General features: G+C 46.8%; 1 protein-coding gene across 1 annotated transcript in view; it reads right to left on the minus strand.

The window, feature by feature from the left end:
- Positions 1–3,121: 3,121 nt before the first annotated feature.
- The window catches only part of ME3 (malic enzyme 3), a 141,976-nt gene continuing 126,029 nt past the window's right edge, over positions 3,122–19,068 (minus strand). The window contains exons 8-14 of the mRNA XM_054381086.1: positions 8,364–8,461; positions 7,080–7,193; positions 6,331–6,436; positions 5,647–5,789; positions 4,611–4,784; positions 4,102–4,200; positions 3,122–3,283 (exon numbers count right to left, since the gene is read on the minus strand). Of these exons, the coding sequence (XP_054237061.1) occupies positions 3,122–3,283; positions 4,102–4,200; positions 4,611–4,784; positions 5,647–5,789; positions 6,331–6,436; positions 7,080–7,193; positions 8,364–8,461 (896 nt within the window). The remainder of the gene's footprint in view (positions 3,284–4,101; positions 4,201–4,610; positions 4,785–5,646; positions 5,790–6,330; positions 6,437–7,079; positions 7,194–8,363; positions 8,462–19,068) is intronic.

Below are 19,068 nucleotides of genomic sequence, written 5' to 3' on the forward strand. Positions count from 1 at the left end.
GTGTCTTGTGTTGTTTATAAATTGTAAATGTATGTAAATATTGTATATTTTGTACATATTAATTGCATTTCCTATTTCTAGATTGTAGTTTTGCATGTAAATATAGCTTCATTTGCTTTCAACTGAGCTGGTTTGGCGATTTTATGTTGGGGGAATTTCAACACACCACACCCAGTAACACCTGCAGTAAAAGGAATTAGTGATTTGCAAGAACTTCATGTGGATACATAGGTAGTAAAGCAGACTGCCTCCATCTGAAGTGATTTCCTGCAGGTTGGAGAAAACTGGTAGCAAACAGTGAAGTGATTTCCACACTGCATTAGCATACAAGCCCACAGATGGGGCCAGAATGGAATGCTAGTCCTTTGTGGCTATCTCATTCCATGAGAAAGAAGATGTACGTGTAGCTACATGTCACAGCTGTGAGTCCTTGCCTCACAGTTTGACCAGCCAGGGGCTCTGGAATGATGAGACACCTCTCAACTGTTAGCTATATTGTGACATTGCTCCTTAGCCTGACAGTGCTCAAGAGCAATTGGGTTTGAGCACCAAAAACCAGTAGTAACAATAAAAATGGTAAAAGCTGAAGTCCTGAGTAGCCTCCAAGATGAACATATAGAAGTTTTACTGAAAGATAAGAACCAGCAAAATGAAGGTGGTGAATGGCCTGTAATGCACTCGACTTAAATCCAACAGTTAGGTAGAAACCCCTTGTAATCTATTGGCAGTGTTGGTGTCTCAATCTCTATGTACTCCAGAGAGACACGCTTTGTTCCAGAATGAAAATGTCATGTAGAGAAGGCTCCTCATGTGTGGAAAAGTGATATTCTTCACATTAAACTGTGTTGGTTTCTGTGCTCGTGGCGTCAGTGTAATTGGAGGAAATTTGTGTGCGCCTTCTACTCTCTTGGGGCACAGCCATTCAGGCTGCTATGGGGACAGCTACAGCAGTGACAGGCAGGCCTTCTGACAGAGAAGGTGGAAGCAGAGGATTACAAAGCATTGCTTTGCTACTAAACTTTGTGAGTTTGTTGCAGACAGCATCAAAGTTCCGTCATTGTCAGAGAGCAGTTTAAATATCATTAGAATAGTCCTAAGTCCATGGGGCCTGATGGGATTCATCCCAGAGTGCTGAAGGAGTTAGCAGATGGCATGGCAGAATGCCTCACAATCATCTACCAAAGGTCTTGAGAGTCTGGGCAGGTCCCTGCTGACTGGAAGCTAGACAACCTTATTCCAGTTTATCAGGACAGGAGAGAAAACCCAGAAAACAGAAGACAGAGCTCCTAGTCTAACCTCCATTCACGTAAAAAGGAAGGAACAAGGGCTGTAGCTGTTCCAGATTTTAGTAAGGCTTTTGATCCTGTCCCTCAGAGTAGTCTTCTGGACACAGTTGTCCAACTGTGAGATGAGCAGGTACACAATGCATGGTGATGGTCTGGCTTAATGGCAGCACTCAAAAGGCTCTCTCAAAGAGAATGAGGCTACATGTGGCTGGCAGCCAGTCACCAGCAATGTTCCTTGGGGCTCAATTCTAGGGCCAGCTCTGCTCAGGATTCCTATCCATGATCTGGAAGCAGGAGCTGAATGCACCAGGAGTAAGTTTGCTGACAACACTAAACTGGGAGGTGCTGTAAGTGCTCATGAGGCCTCATGCCTAGCAGTGGCTAAGAGATATTTGAACATTGTTCTCAATAGCATGCTCCCTCAGAAGGTCCTGAAAACAGCTTGAAGATCTCACAAGCATGGAGAGTCCCTTACTTTCCACCACCTGCTAAGCAGCAACTCCTGAAAAGTTCGCTCTTTGCACTGTTTGGTCCCTGATGAATGCATTGGCTGTTGTATATGCTATGTAGTGGCAGGGTTTATGCACTGGTAGGGAAGGAGATGGAGGGAGACCTTTCTAAGGATTGGATCCTGTTGTCATCTTCTTTCCAGTATTGGGCTCTATAGAGCACCTGGAATTGTTGTTAGGAAATTTGGGAATCTCTTCAGATTCCCAAAGGACAGATGGAGAAAAAGGAGAGTTAAGGATGAAGGGAGAGCCTAACAGAACAAGTAGCATGGGAGCTGGCTCCTGGGAATGCCTGCATGTGCAGGTGTTGCTTTACCTGTTAACCTGTGTTTTGTCTCAGCCCAGAGGCATTCTTCCTCTTACCCTTCTGATTCTCTTCCCAATTCCACTGCCAGGGAATGGGTGAGCTGCTGTATGGTACTTGGCTGCCTCCTAGCCAGCAACTGATGGTTACTGTGACCAGGACTGAGTTCATGATATGGGAAGAGGGCCCCATCTCCCCATGTGTCTGAACTTGCTCCAAGAACACCCTGGGCTGTTCTTGGAGTCCAATTTGAAATGGCTCAGGCACTTAGAGGGAACAGGGCTCAGGTATGGAAGGCACTTTCAGATTTCCCCCAGAGCAGCCACTGCCTCTTCCAGGAAAGCTGAGGGTTGAGGGTATGCAGGTCCCAGGCATATTGTTGCCCCCAGAAAGCAGGCAGGGGCCTTCTCTCTGACTGCCCTCATCTCTACAAGGCATTACAGGTAAGACATAAATTCAGAGGATAAAAAGAGGCCTCTCTGTGGCAAGGGTATGGCTTGATCCTCTCCCTAGTGGACTTGCTATTTGCCTGGCCAAGATGAGCTGGATTAAACCCAGCCTGTTCTGAGGAATACATCATGTTTCTGGAAGTCTCAGATTGGAATAGTGAAGAATTAAGTGTTTCAAGCCACCTGTCAAAATGCATCTTATCTTTGATTTCATTGGTGGAGGCATGAAGCCTTCCTTGCTGGCAATGTTTGAAGAGGAAGAAGGTCAGGTAGCTTCTCCCAGGGCAGTGGAGCTGTGAGCTGGGCCAGTATGTTAAGTAGGCAGCAATATGCAGTGCTGATCGACTGAGCCAGGCTGCAGTGACAGTCTGTCCTTGGAGCACTGACTGCCCAGGCTGGACGCTGTTTTATTCCCTGCTGATACACTCCAACAGAGTAAAAGCAGCAGCAAGTAAAAAAATACTTGTATTCATTTACTTTTATCATTCTGCATGCCTGGAGGTGCATTGATATCAGCAATGAAATGAACCATGGAAACCAACTGTAGAGTGGGAAAACAGTTCTCAAAACAACTTAGACATTTTGTGTTTGCATGGCTGCAGACGGCCACTTGTAATCATCAATAACAAATGAATCATAGTCAGGACTGTAAACAAACTGCTTCACAAAGGCTTCCTTGTCTGCTGGCTCAGGGTACCAAGAAGCAAGACCATGCTTGTAGGCCCAGTCAACAACCTGCAAAAAGATAAGCAAAATGAACTGAAGAAACAATGTTGGTATGCTACAAAGTTGAAGTCAACTGCAGTTTGTCCCTGGCTATATTTTCGCTCTCTCCTCCCCTCAAAATTGTGCCCTTTTTTCCTTTTTTTAACTCTTTGTGCAATTCCCTGAGTCAGCTACACTTCATCCCTCTGGTGAGAGAGTGCAAGCTGCCTGCAACTACTGGCAGCTCAGAAATGAACAAACTTGCCCTGACAAAATGGTTGGAAGTGTGCAATTAAAAGGAGGAGAGCAGCCCTCTGCTTACACCCTTAAGCTCCTCAGCTACACTGTGCATCCATCAGTAACTCCTAGCAGATTAATGGGATGATTCTCAGTGGGTGTCCCCTGAACAGGAATTACTAATTTGATGTACACAGGGCAACAACCCACAAGTAGACAACAAGCCTAAATCTGGTATAGTACTTAGGTACTTAGGCCCCTAGTACATAAAGAAGGAGAGGTTCCAAAATAGCAGTTTGGAACCTTAAGTCTTTTGGCAACTTGCATCATGTTTGAATTTGACTCTAAATCTGGTTTTATGAAGTGCTGAGCACTCACAGCACCAAGCAGTAAAACAGAGCTTTGTGAGCTGGGAGGAACCCAGGATGAGAAGGTATTTTTCGCTTTAATGATGGAAGAAATCATTGCAGCAATTCTGGGTGAAAGGACTCCTGGGAATCATTGCCTTAAGGCTGTAGAGTAAGTTGAATTAAAATCCCACAAAGCAAAAATGATACCATGGCAATTATTGCCCTACCACAGAAAGTGGAAGTAAAAGTGGAAATACTCACTTTCACAGCAATTTTGAGAGACACCTCTCTGATGCTGTTCAAGGGGGGATAGAGTCTTCCTTCTGCAAGATTCTGCTCCGTCACCTCAGCAGCAATAGACTAGAAAGAAGAGAAATGTCATTTATAAAGATGGCCTCAGTAACATTCCACACTCAGTAGCATTACATGACGTGTGGCTGAAACCTCAGCAGTGATGGAGCTGGGACTAGTTCTCAATGGGACTGCTGAACTATTCAAAATACATGTGTGCATACATTTCATTACAGGCTTAACACTGGTGCCAGAATGGTGGAAGTGCTGTGCCAGGGCAGAACTTGTGGAGAGTGAGAAAAACCCTGTCATAACTCCTGCACCTCTGTAGGTGCAGTGGAAGCACCTGAGACTGGGAAAGGTTGCGGCTTTTTGCTGAGGCTGTGCCATTTCCACTCAGGCCAGGTTCCTGAAAATACCTGAAGCAGATGTATGTGCCTCTTATTATCTTTTAAAAATATTCAATGCCAGTTGGAAACCTCTGCTGTGATGAGGAAGATATCATCAGAAATGTGCCGAACTCCGCAAGCGATTACTCCCAGTGCCACTCCTGGGAAGACGTAGGCGTTGTTTCCTTGGCCAGGGAAGAAGGTCTGTCCACTGGGCAGGGTTACCTTTGAGAAGGGACTCCCACTTGCAAATATTCCCCGGCCCTGGTCAAAGAGAGAGAAAGAGCATCCACATTCAGAAGAGAAGTCTTAACCTTTCTGCTGCTTGCCATGGTCTGTGCTCAGTGGACTTTAGTGAACAAGTGGACAACTCTCCAGCTGGTCAGTGAGAGGCATCTCCACCACAGCCATCTCTAGTTGACAATTCTGGAGAGCCTGGTTCCCAGCACTATGAACAGGGCCACTGAGCACCTAGCACTGAGCACTGCAAATGCTCTGAACTTGCTGAGAAGGAGTTTCTCTTCCTCTCTATCAATCACCTATAAAGTGTGAAGAGAGATGCATATGAGACAAAGCTCTGGGGACCGTGTGATGGTTTTAGCCAGCAGCAGGTGGTGGGAAGGGCAAAGAGGAGAGAGAGACTCCTCTCACACTACGTCAAGCCATTCATCAGTGACACTGGGTCCAAGCTGGGTGATGGAACTGTTATGCGAACAACTAGGCTGCCAAAACACAAGGGGCAGTAACCTGGAAGGATGAGACATCTCAGACAGCTATGGGTGAAGGAAGCAAGTGCTGACTTTAGAGGATCACAAAGTAATTTAGGATGGTAGGGATCCAAACTCCTGCTCACAGCACGGTTAGCTATGCAATGAGGCCAGGGTGCTTAGGGCTTTATCTAGCCTCATTTTAAAAACTTTCAAGGACAGAGACTGCACAAGTAATCTGGGCCCCTGTTCCATCTACTGACTCTACTCACAGTGTGCAAGCTTCTTTTTATGACCAGCTTGAACCTCTTTTACTTCAGCTTATGCCCACTGTTGTCCACCCACCATGTACCACTGTGGTTTTCTTGGTACAGTCATGGCCACAGCACACCCAGCTTCCCTGTGCTGAACTCCAGTACCTCAGTGAGGCGGTAGCACTGCTCTGCTGTGCACTCCGCTTTACTTGTGGGGTTGCTCAGGGCAAACACGATAGGCCTTTCATTGAAGGCTGCCATGTCCTTCAAAATCTTCTCAGTGAAAGCTCCTGCAACAGCTGCTACACCTAAAACAACAACAGCAGAGTGAGACGGTGCTTTCCAACGGCCTGACTTCAGTGTGCTGGATGGACCCCTCTTGAATGCCTCTGTTGGTGAATAAACTGTGGAACAGGCTCCATCTCTGGAGATGCAGGTGGGAATATTTCTCCTACTATGGCAGGATTAAAAGCCTGTCTCAAAATAAAGCCCTCTGCTTCACCAGGCAGAGAGAGGATCAGTGTTTAAACCAGTCTGGCTGCAACGCTTTGCCTCCAAAAGACTTGCCTGAGCTGCTAGTTGCCCCAGCCATGTTTGCTGCCAAGAGCCCCAGATCCTGTCTTCCCCAGCATCTCCTGGGGGCCCAGTCTGGGAAGGCTCCTACAGCTCCAAAAGAGGAAGACTGTGCTCCATGGTTGAAGGGGAAAGGACGTGGAGAACTCAGCTGACAAAATGAGGGTAAAAGAAGATCCTTTCATTTTGACTGGGAGAATAAAATGGAGACCTGGAAGAAAGAAGCTCTCCAAAGAATTGAATTGATGCGAAAAGGTTATGCTAAGGGAACTCCACCTATAATTGCTGTAGGCTTCACTTTCTGCACAACCTCTTCCAGCGTGTTCACACTGGGGTGGTCCTGGGCAAACATCTCTTTCTCATGGTTCAAGTGGCTCCTTCCCTGTGAGGAAAAAGGAGTCTGTTGGCAAGAGTTGGAGATAAACCATAGTAACTCATTGGTTCATTTCTTCTCTTGGCCCTCTACCTAAACCAGATTCCACAGAGCAGAACCTCAGCATCAGCCAGTCAGACACTGAGCTGTGTTGTTGTAATGTCACGTGGGGCTGGTATCTGCTCCTCCCATCCTCCAAAATACACTGATTGTGTGGAGGAAGGATTTGTCTGCCAGGGCAGAGAAGTTGTACATGTATCACAAGTCTCCTCAAGTCTGAGGAGAGACAAGAACAGAAGCCCTGAGGACCCAGGTAGTGTAAAGCAGAGCTGGGCCAGGTTGGATCATGAAGCAAGGCACAATGTTGTTGTTGTAATGCTCTTTATGACACGCAAGATTTCTAGCACTGCTTGAGACCATGTCCAGCAGTGCATCCTACCACTTCAGAGGCCCAGCCTGAAGCATGGCCTTTAGGACAGCCAGTGCTGCTGGTACAAAGTTGTCACCATGAGACCTATTCCTCTGAATAGGAAGAGCTCTGCTGACACCAATGAAACTGCAGCCCTTATTCTGGAGCCGAGCAGAAGCCCAAGGTATTGGCCTGCTCTGGCCTCTCTGTAGCTTGCAGGAGATGGCAAGGATTCACATTTACCTTCACAATCAGTCCCTTGGAGTCCACCATCCAAATCTTTTTGATGGCATCTTCTCGTGATATACCTTCCTTTTCCATGGCCATGATGATGAGATGAGCTATGCCCATTGCAGCCTGGAACACAAGTATATAAACATTTCATAGGGGTATGACCATCTTTTGAGGGGCAAGATTTTAAATGAGAGATGTGTTGGGGTCATCCCTCAGCACTGTGCAAAGAAAGCAATCTTTCTGTCCCATGGCTGGGCAGTGCCATGGCATGGGCCTGATTTTAACTCTGTAGGTGGTGCCACAAATACAGAAAGAACCTAAATCATCCAGCAGAGCAGGCTGCCTGCAAGTCTGGATCAGTGGAGGTGGTACCTTGAGAGGCACAGGCTATCTCTACCATTAAACCAGCTGCTGCAAGAGAGGAAAGGGGCAGACACTGAACAAATGGTGGTGATGCCAGTACAGAAGCTAAGTGGGACTGCTGCATCTGAAATACTGCCAATATTAAAGTCGTCTTCTCCCATTCCTGCTTGAGGAAGTGGCCCTGGATTTGCTGTACGTGCTAGTGGCCCTACAGCTGTGCCTGGCCCCCCTGCCCATCTGAGGACAAAGAAGGTTAGGATGGGTCTCTGTGTTAGAGAGGGTGACCAGCACCGACATATCTGCCAGAAGGGGTGGAGAAAGAGAACAGTCATTATTTCACAGAGGGATAGACAGTGAGCAGCAGATCTTCCCAAAGTCACACAAGTGGGCAACAACTGAGCCAGAATCTGGACCAACAGCTTTAGCCCACAGTCCAGGCTTTTGGATACTTTTTCTGCTCCCTTTCCCTTTGAGAAAGGCATCATAAAGAGTGTTTGGCTTCTGCCATAGGGGCAATATGACTGACTCCAAGAAGTGAGGTTATGTTTTTATGGTCTTTTGAGTCTGAGTCCATTTGACTGTGTTGCTAAAGAGGCCCTGATTTACCCTAAATATCAGCCTTGAGGACTCAAACCAACCTCCTTAATGTTCCTGCAGCCCTCAAGGTGCTGAAACCCCCTCTGACACATGGGCAGCCTCACAGCACTCATGAAGTCTGCCTAGGATTCATGTGTTAAGGGGTCACCTAAAGATTATTGGCAACTTCTGTGCAGCAGTGAGATCCACCTATTTGGCCCACTCCTGTCTGGAACCTGTTTCTGTGCTTTGTTCTCATGAAGCCAAGCCTTGCAGGAAGTTGTATGGTTGACTTTTCTTTCTCTAAATTTCAATAGTTCATATTTAGGAAAAAACCCCCAAGAGCACTCTTACCTCTCCTGCTCCCTGGAAAACAAATCTGTGGTCAGAAAGTTTGTTCTTTGTGATCCTTAAGGCTGCAAAGATGCCAGCAACTGCAACAGATGCAGTGCCTGAAAAGAGAGAAACCTCATGAGATAGAGATCCTGGCAAATGGATTGTCTACCCTACTGATTTGTTATTGTGGTAGGTATCCCTTCTCTTGTCACTACAGAATCAGACTGCCTTCCCTAATCTGAAATACTGATCCCCAGAAGACATCAGGGCAGGAGCGCACTGATTTCCTCTATACAGAATCAAAAGGACTCTGAATGATAGAGTGTTAGAAGAATTTTAATATATATCTCTCAAGAGTTTAAGATGAGTGTAACTTGTTTAAGGCCACATAAAACATCTGTGGCAGAGTTGTGGTCTGAACTTGGGCACTCATCATAAAATCCTACGTGATCATGGAATTACCATCCTTTTCTTCTCATTTACCTTCCCAGCCTAGCAACACTGTCTCTTTTTTGGACTTCCCTGATATTCTAATATGCTGACTCAGCACCATTGTGTCTCACTGGCATTACAGAGTCACTGAGAACATGAGTTTATCCCAGACTAGTGAGAAAGAATCCAGTATATGGCGAGCAGACTCCTGCTGTTACAGACACCGTGATCCATCAAGGGAGGCTGGTACCTAGACTGAACAGATCTGCCTTCACTCCACATCAATCACATACAGTGTTCATTTAATGTCCTATTCCAAGTGAAGGAACAAGGTGGGAAGAAATCAGTTAAGGTACAGATTAATGAGGATTCAGGAACTGGTCACCTGGACAAGCTGGATTACAAGCGTTAGAGGTGAGCTAGGAGTGAAGGAGGCAGCTTTATCACAGAGTATCTCAAATTGATAGAGACCCATAAGGATCACCAAGTCCAAGTTTTATTGCTCAACATTTTAAAGGATACTGGATCACAGGTGCTCCAACTCTGATGCCATCCCTAGCTCTAAATCTGGTCTCTCCGATGTCATCTTCACAAGCTTTGTGAGAAATATTCACAAGTCCATGGGACCTGATGGGATTCATCCTAGGGTGCTGAAAGAGCTGGAAGATGAGCTCGCCAAGCCTCTCTCCATCATTTTCCACCAGTCCTGGCTCACTGGAGAGGTCCCAGAAGACTGGAAACTGGCCAATGTGACACCCATCCACAAGAAGGGACGGACAGAAGAACCTGGAAACTACAGGCCTGTCAGCCTGACCTCAGTGCCAGGGAAAATCATGGAGCAGATTGTCTTGGGGGCAATCACTGTGCACCTGAAGGATGGCCAAGGAATCAGGCCCAGCCAACATGGATTTAGGAAGGGCAGGTCCTGCCTCACCAACCTGATCTCCTTCTATGATCAGGTAACCAGCCTGGTGGACGTAGGAAAGGCTGTGGATGTAGTCTACCTGGACTTCAGCAAGGCCTTTGACACCATTCCCAACAGCAAACTCCTGGCCAAGCTGTCAGCCTGTGGCTTGGACAGCAGCACTCTGTGCTGGGTTAGGAACTGGCTGGAGGGCCGAGCCCAGAGAGTGGTGGTGAATGGTGCCACATCCAGCTGGCAGCCTGTCACTAGTGGTGTCCCCCAGGGATCAGTGCTGGGCCCCATCCTGTTCAATATCTTTACTGATGATCTGGATGAGGGGATTGAGTCCATCATCAGTAAATTTGCAGATGACACTAAGCTGGGAGCAGGTGTTGATCTGTTAGAAGGTAGAAGGGCTCTGCAGAGGGACCTTGACAGGCTGGACAGATGGGCAGAGTCCAACATGATGGCATTTAACAAATCCAAGTGCCGGGTGCTCCACTTTGGCCACAACAACCCCATGCAGAGCTACAGGCTGGGGTCAGAGTGGCTGGAGAGCAGCCAGGTGGAAAGGGACCTGGGGTTACTGGTTGACAGCCACCTGAACATGAGCCAGCAGTGTGCCCAGGTGGCTAAGAGAGCCAATGGCATCCTGGCCTGCATCAGGAATAGTGTGGCCAGCAGGAGCAGGGAGGTCATTGTACCCCTGTACACAGCAATGGTTAGGCCACACCTTGAGTACTGTGTCCAGTTCTGGGCTCCTCAGTTTAGGAAAGATGTTGAATTGCTGGAGCATGTCCAGAGAAGGGCAACGAGGCTGGTGAGAGGCCTTGAGCACAAGCCCTGTGAGGAGAGGCTGAGGGAGCTGGGGTTGTTTAGCCTGGAGAAGAGGAGGCTCAGGGGTGACCTCATTGCTGTCTACAACTACCTGAAGGGAGGTTGTAGCCAGGAGGGGTTTGGTCTCTTCTCCCAGGCAACCAGCACCAGAACAAGAGGACACAGTCTCAAGCTGTGCCAGGGGAGGTTTAGGCTGGAGGTGAGGAGAAAGTTCTTCACAGAGAGAGTGGTTGGCCATTGGAATGAGCTGCCCAGGGAGGTGGTGAAGTCACCATCCCTGGAGCTGTTCAAGAGGGGATTGGACGTGGCACTTGGTGCCATGGTTTAGATAGTCATGAGGTTTAGGGTGACAGGTTGGACTCGATGATCTTTGAAGTCTCTTCCAGACTTCTTGATTCTATGATTCTATGAAATCAGAGAGGTTACAAGTAACAAGCCTTGTGTGGGTGGTCATGGGTTGGACAGACAAATCTTTTAGGCTTATAAACCTGATTTTACCAGATTTCCTGCATTTGTTATTTTCCTGCCCATTTAATCAGCAAGGGCATCAGTGTTTCAATCAGCCAGTACATCACCCCTGAGGGTGTTCGAGAAGTGTGCAGATGTGGTGCTTCAGGATTTTAGTGGTCATGGTAGGTTGCACTTGATGATTTTAAAGGTCTTTTCCAACCTTAGTGATTCTATGATTCTATAACCAGTGAGACCACCTGCAGGGTCTTTAGGGGCTGGGGTGCTGCCAGACATCAGAGAACAGCCCTGCTGGGACACAGAGCAGCTCAGGAGCAAAGCATAACCATGAGCAGTGAAACCAGCAGATGGTGCTGCCTCATCTCTCATGGACCGAGAAAATAAATTCCTCTTTACCTGCTCCTTTTGTCCTGTGCAAAAGTCACACGTAAACTAGAAATCTACTGCCATGTCATGGCATCGAGTGAAGATTTTATCTCCCATTATTTCCATGCAAACAGGAAACCTAGTGAGAGCACAGCTGTTCTGACAGCTTTTATTGACAGGGTTTCTTTTGCTCAGGGAACCCAGATAAGAGACAAAGAAAATATTTATATAAATATATTAAAAAAAATATATATATATATAAAAAAAAAATATATATATATATGAGACAAAGAAAATCTTGATTCTGGAATGTGCTGCCCAAGGAGGTGGTGGAGTCACCATCCCTGGAGGTGTTCAAGAGGGCACTGGACATGGCACTTGGCAACATGGTTTAGTAGTCATGAGGTCTTGGGTGAGAGGCTGGACTTTGATGATCCTTGAGGTCTTTTCCAACCTTTGATTCTGTGTGATTCTGTTTGATTTATTGGCCAGACTGGAAGAGTTTATCAGTATCATTAGCTCACCAGCATTTTGCTCTTTTAACTATGAGTTTAATTCTCCAAAAATGAATAATCAGCACCACTTAAAAGTGATTCTGGTTAAGCAGAGGTGGCAATGGCCACCATCCTGCAGCAGACCTTAGTGCAGTGGTGCCCATACACACACACTGGTATGGGAACGGCAGCAGCATCAGTTCCTGCTCATGAGGGCACTGCAAGCATCCAAGTCTTAAAAACAAAAGGGACTAAACTGATAGTTGGTAGCTTCATAACCTTCTTTCTCACAGCAAATCACCTAAAGTGCTCACTCCAGCACCACGGATGAATTCCCTTCATTACATCAGAAAACAGTTTATGGGAGTTGATGGAGAAGAAACCAGCCACTGAGTGCTCTGCAACTTCAATACTAACATGTCAGCTCAGACAACGGAACAATGTAAGGATTTCTTCTTGTTTCCCCTGCACTAAACCTCTGCCTTCTAAAGCTGGATTTAGAGTAATGTATTTACTTGGTGAAATGCCATGCCATAGGACTAGAAAAATTACAGAGGAAAATAATGAACATCCAAGGAACTTAAAGGAACACCAGGAAACTGCCTAGTTTTTAGATTTTGCTGTTTTTTATGGGTGTCACACAGCTAGCTCATGCTCATTCTCTGTATTTTGTTAAGTTTCTAATGAGTGGGACTGCTTGGCTTGCTACCATGCCAGATGCTAGGAAGGAACTCCTCTAAAAAAACATCACACAGAATCACTATGGTTGCAAAAGACTTTTAAGATCATCAAGTTCAAACATTATCTAACTCTACCAGAGCCACTGCTACAGCATATCTTTGAACATCATATCTAGATGGCTTTTAAATCCACCCAGGGATTCAACCACTTCCCTAGACAGCCTGTTTCAGTCTTCTGAGAATCCTTTCACTATAGAAGTTTTTCCTAATGTCTAACCCAAACCTCCCCTGGTGTAACTTGGTGCCATTTCCTCTTGTCCTGTCAGTTGTGACTTGCGAGAAGAGACCAACATCCACCTCTCTACAACCTCCTTTCAGGTAGTTTTAGAGAGTGATGAGGTCTCCCCACAGCTCCTTCAGCTGCTTGTTCTCAAGACCCTTCACCAACTTTGCTGCCCTTCTCTGGACGCACTCCAGCACGTCAATGTCTCTCTTATACTGTGGTGCCCAAAACATGTATAATCCTGCCCATGCTAAGGCAGACACTTGGACCGAGTCAAATGAAATGTGCCCTAAAACTGTTACTACCACCATAGTTTTGTAAGAGAGGCAAGATAACTGGAATGCATGTAGACACTTCTATTGCAGACATCTAAATTGTGGAGGAAGGGACCCCAGCCTGGCAGTTTGAACTGCAAAGAAGTGGGGTGAGACCAGGGTCTCTCCTGTGACATGCAGTAGAAAATGAATGCCTACACATATGCTCACACATGCTCACACGCTACAGCCCAGACTTACTGCGCATGGAAATCCCCGAGTCCCTCTGTGGGTGGGAGTGGGAAAGTGATCAGAGGAAAAAATCCCAAAGTGGAACAATTACAGTGCAACAGTGTAAGTGTCAGGTCACAGCATTAGCAGCAATAGATGCCTGGAAAGTATTTAAAAGAAAGAGATGCAATTGGGAAATATCTTGTTTCTCTTGGCCCTGACTCAGGTAAAATTGCTTTGTACCCTATGATCGTCAAGAAGTCTGATGGGACAAATGCTGCAAACCCATTTAAATGGATAGTGCTGGCAGGACATTCAGCAGAGGGGCCTGAAGCCTTTTAAAAGTTGTCACTAGTAGAAATTTGAGAAGTAGGGAGTGTGAAAAGAAAGGGTGCTTGGATTCAGTGTGCAGAGCAGTGCGCATTTTGCAGAGTGGAGACCTGTGGGACTGGGTGTGCCATTACTCACCCCCTTGCACTTGCACTGCAGCTCTGACTAACAGCAGGACTCTGTTCAACTCTGCCATTCCTAACCTTCCTCCTCGCTCTCCAGTGACTCTGTAATGGTTCCATGTCTTCCCTACTGCATCTCACCCTCATTACTCAAGTAACAAAGTTACTGTACCTTGGCCTCAGCTCAGCATTTTTCTTTGATAGTTACAATTTCTGAGCATGGAATATAGAGCATCTCTATGGAGGAGAGCTCACAACTGGTTCATGTAAGGAATGGTTAATCATTGTGCTTCAGTTCTGGAAAAAAACACAACATGAGACAAGAGGGAATGGGACACTCCTCACCATGAGTTGCAGCATGAAAAAAACAACTACCCTTTAACACGTTGGTCCATCTGTTTCCAAACAGATTAAATACTGCTATGACAGCTAACTACTTCCATAAGTAATTAGCAAGAGCCAGCTTGGCTGGTCTGTATCTGAGGTGAGATACGGAGAGGCACAAAGACAAGAAAGGAAAATTCTCACAAATCATCCTGTCTGTCCCAGACTCAAAGTGAACACTCAACAAAGTATCACAAAATAGCAAGCAGACCTCAGGAGCCTCTCTAGGCATCCCAGCGCAACAGAACTAGTAAGAAAGCTAAGGTGCACTCAGAAAAATGACCATCCCCTTAGGAATTAATCTCTGACGCTCAGGAACACGCAGAATTTTGTAAAACATTACAGAAACCCCCTCTGATGCTGATGTTCCATTTGCACTACAGTAAGGACAAACCCCAGTAGATGTCAGTGGAGCTACGCTGGAGCAAAACCAGGGGAGAGAAATAGCTCTGCAGCTTCAGGACCCTTGAAGATGGGAAAGGCTGCACCTCAAAGGTATCCATATTCAGGGACTTTACTCTGCCTTCAGTTCAGGAAGAGAAGACAGAGGGGTAATGAAGCCTTGCACACGGAGTTACAGGCAGTGCTGGCATGAGTGTGACAGTGAAGGTGCTGCTCAGTGCCAATGTCAGGGTTGTCCCATGTGTGACACCAGCCAGTGGCTAAGCAGGGAGCATAAGGGCAAGAAAGGACCCTGCAAGTGCTTGGGAACAAGAGTCCCCCCATTCTGAGAGCTGTCAGTGCCCTGTCACCTAGCTCCAGGCACTGGCTGAGTGGTGCAGAGCATAACCACCATGCTTCTGATAGCAGCAGCAGGGTGAGCACACAGCCACACCACTGCCCATTTCTTCATAAAACACTCATGTGAGTGATTCTCCTTTGTCCACTGTGTGCTGGTGGAAGAGATGGCCAAATTCAGCCTCAGCTTTTATTTTTGACCCTTGTCCCACCTGCTTATCCTTTACCCCATCAAAACTATGCCAAGATGAGGGCCCAGGGAACAGCAAACACCAATTTGACAGCTAAAGCAAAGGGCAGCCAAGAAAACACATCTAAATTTATGGATGCAGAGGAAGCATAGGGCTTTTCCAAATACTGGTTCACATTAACTCCCTGCAACAGTTCTGCCTGTTACTGGAAAGCAGAGTGGAGCTTGTCCAGATCCACTTCACATACATAACCAAAAGTCAAACACAACAAAGCTGAAGCAAAAAACTGCTGGAGCAGCTCAAGGTTTTCACCTTCATGGCTGCAGGCTAGTGTGATAAGACAAAGAGGTGAAGAGCTGTCTGATAATGAATATGCAGAGCTTATCTTAAACTAGATGCCTATGCCTAATTGCAGGTCATCTCTAGATGTCCACTGTGAAGTGCTTGAACTATACAGTGCAGTGCTGACCTGCAGCACTGCCCACACTCCTCCTGTGCAGAGTGCCAGCCAGGGCACAGGCTGTACCCACATGCAGACTGGACGATCTGGTCCATGAAGACAGAGGCTACCAGGCAGCTGCCAGAACTTTGCAAGAAAGCATCCTTGTCCCCATTGCAGCACTGGAGACCCTGTGGATGTTTTTTATATCAACAAGCTAAACCAGGTCAGAGCATAGCCCTGTTTCTCTGTTCATTTTGCCTCCTTAGCCTGGACTTGCAGATCGCAGAGAGCTTAAACCAGAGGTGATGTATGCTGTTGTTGATGGCAAAGGAGGAGTTTGCAATGGCCAGTGAAGAAGAGAAACAGAACAAGAAAAGCAGGAGAGAAAAGCAGACCAAATGTTACAATCCCCAAAATGACAGAAGGTACAGGCCACATCTTTAGGTCCCTGCACCATTAAGCCCAAGACAATAAGGGTCATTTACACCCAGGAGTCCATACTGTTCTGACCTGGCTTGTTCAGCAGTCAGTGTGTGATTTAGACACAAGCCTAGGAGCTGGGCCTTAAATAGTTACATGTAGTAGCACCAAGGGAAAACACAGGAGCCTCTTCTGCTGCAGGGCACAGCAGGTTGCCTAATAATGGTGACTGGTAGAGAACTGAGAACATCTCCACTTCTATCTTCAGGCTGGGTAAATCCCCACAGGGAAAGCGTGCTGCTCAGGAGTTGCCTGGCAGGACATAGCCTGCTTTGTTCTGCAGCAGGGTATGTCCAGAACTCCCTTCCTATTGTGCTCCCCCCTCCTCTTAGTTTCCTGTGATAATTACTGATGCATTTTCCACTCCAGCTGAAACAACAAAGTAAGATACTGTACCATTTTAATCTGCTGAAATTAGTTAATGCTGAGCCAAAAGCTAACTTTGCCTGCTTCTCACAGCACATGGAAACGTGCCTGCAATACAGGCCACGTCTGCACATGAGTGATTTCTAACTTGTTCAAATGTTTGAAGCTGCTCAGATTTGTGGCACTGCTGTCAGCTCGTTCCCAGCCTCAGCTGAGGTCTGGGAGCAGTATTCCTTCAGGCTGAAACACTGCCTCCTGAAGTGTCCTGGAAAGCTTATTGGAAAGGTTATCTGCTAGGATAAGGAGAAAAGGTGGTTGGTGGGTCACGAGATATTTTGAGGCTCATCAGAAGTCACACATCCAACAACAAAGTGGAATAATTTCTCTAATAGCTGGGAAAAGACTCAGAGAGGTTCTACAAAAGTGAGGACCCCCTGTGAATCGTCTATAGAAGACTACTTTAGATGTGGAGGGACTGTGGAAACCTAAAAGGATGGGTATTTTTAACGTGGATAGTGATTTGGGGTTTCCCTTCCAAAAGTGCCTTGAAAAAGTTTCATCTGCACAGTGTAGTTGTTCAGGGTTTTAGAAATTCCATCTGTTTAGAGTGTCTCGAACTGGATAGAGATAAATCTGAAACAGTGATTGGTGGTTCTTTGATGTCATAGCAAGTCCCGTTTTAAAAGACCGTTAAAGATGCCCAGAGCCAGGAGACAGTAGACTTGTGCTTCTGTGCACTATTCTTTCTGCCCTGCCCATATATGTGAAAGGCTTTTGAATGACATGATCAGATACAATTAATTAAAGTTGTTAGAATCATAGAATCATTGCATTGTTAGAGTTGGAAGGGACCTCAAGGATCATCTAGTTCCAACCCCCTGCCATGGACAGGGACACTTCACACTAGATCAGGTTGCTCAGAGCCACATCCAGCCTGGCCTAGAAACCTCAAGGGGTGGGGCTTCTACCACCTCCATGGGCAGCCTGTTCCAGTGTCTCACCACCCTCATGGTGTAAAACTTCTGGTGGCCCTTCTCTGGACATGTTCCAGCATGTCCAGATCCCTCTTGTAATAGGGGCTCCAGAACTGGACGCAGTACTCCAGGTGGGGTCTCACCAGAGTGGAGCAGAGGGGGAGATTCATCTCCCTCGACCTTCTGGCTATGCTTCTCCTGATGCAGCCCAGGATGTGATTGGCTTTCCAGGCTGCAAGTCCACACTGGTGGCTCATGTTGAGCTTCTCATCCACCAGCACCCTCAAGTCCCTTTCTTCAGGGCTGTTCTCCAGCCAGTCACTGCCCAGACTGTATTTGTGCTTGGGATTGCCCCGACCCAGATGCAGGACCTTGCATTTGGTCTTGTTGAACCTCCTGAGGTTGGCTTGTGCCCACCTCTCCAGCCTGTCAAGGTCCCTCTGGATGGCATCCCTTCCCTCCAGCATGTCTGCTGCACCACACAGCTTGGTGTCATCAGCAAACTTGCTGAGGGTGCACTCAATGCCTCTGTCCATGTCGCCAACAAAGATGTTTCATAGCTGCAAAAGTAGCACTGATCCCTGAGGGACTCTGTCACTGGCCTCCACCTGGACATGGACCTATTGACAGCCACTCTTTGGGTGCAGCCATCAAGCCAGTTCTTTATCCACTGAATGGTCCATCCATCAAAACCAGACTGCACCAGCTTGGAGACCAGGATGTGGTGTTGCGACAGTGTCAAAGGCTTTGTTCAGGTCCAGGTAAATGACATCAGTTGCTTAGCCTTCATCTATTAATGCTGTGACCTTGTCATAGAAGGACACCAGGTTTGTCAGGCAGGATTTGCCCTTGGTGAAGTCGTGCTGATTGTACCCAATCACCTCTTCGTTATTCTTCTGCCTCAGCAGTGCCTACAGGAGGATCTGCTCCATGATCTTACTGGGCAGAGAGGTGAGACTGACTGGTCTATAGTTCCCTGGGTCATCCTTCTTTCCATTTTTGAAAATGGGAATTATGTTTCCCCTTTTCCAGTCAGTGGGGACTTCACCAGACTGCTATGACTTTTGGAATATAACAGAGTGGTTTAACAACTTCATCCGCCAGTTCCCTCAGCACCACTGGGTGTATCTCATTGGGTTCCATGGACTTGAGAACACTTTCAGGTTCTTCAGATGGTCTCGAACCTGATCTTCACTCACAATGAGCAGTTCCTTCTTCCAGCCCCTGCCATTATCTTCTATTACTCTGGGAGTGTGGCTGGAGCCCTTGCCAGTGAAGACTGAGGTAAAGGAGGCATTGAGAACCTCAGCCTTCTCCATGTCACTTGTCACCATCTCCCCTGTTTCCTTTCTGAGGGGGTCCACACCTTCCCTAGTCTTCTTTTTACCATTAATATACCTATAGAAATTTTTACTGTTCCCCTTGATCTTCCTGGCTAGATTTAATTCTAACTAAATTTTAGTTTTTCTATCTAGGTTTCTTGCTGCTTGGGCAGCTTCCTTATATGCCTCCCCTTCTCGCTGTCCTTTCTTCCACTCCTTGTAAAGTTTCTTTTTGTGTGACAGCATGTCCAGGATCTCCTTGCTCAGCCAGGCAGGTCTTCTAGCTTTCTTTCCTGCTTTCCTCTTTGTGGGGATACTTTGCTCCTGGCCACGCAGAAGGTGATCCTTGAATATTGACCAGCAGAGGTGTCTTCATTTTTCTGCAACTCTGACAAACATTGCAGAACAACTTCTGCTGTTTCACA

The sequence above is a fragment of the Indicator indicator genome, chromosome 1 (genome assembly GCF_027791375.1).
Source record: "Indicator indicator isolate 239-I01 chromosome 1, UM_Iind_1.1, whole genome shotgun sequence".
Lineage (NCBI taxonomy): Eukaryota > Metazoa > Chordata > Aves > Piciformes > Indicatoridae > Indicator > Indicator indicator.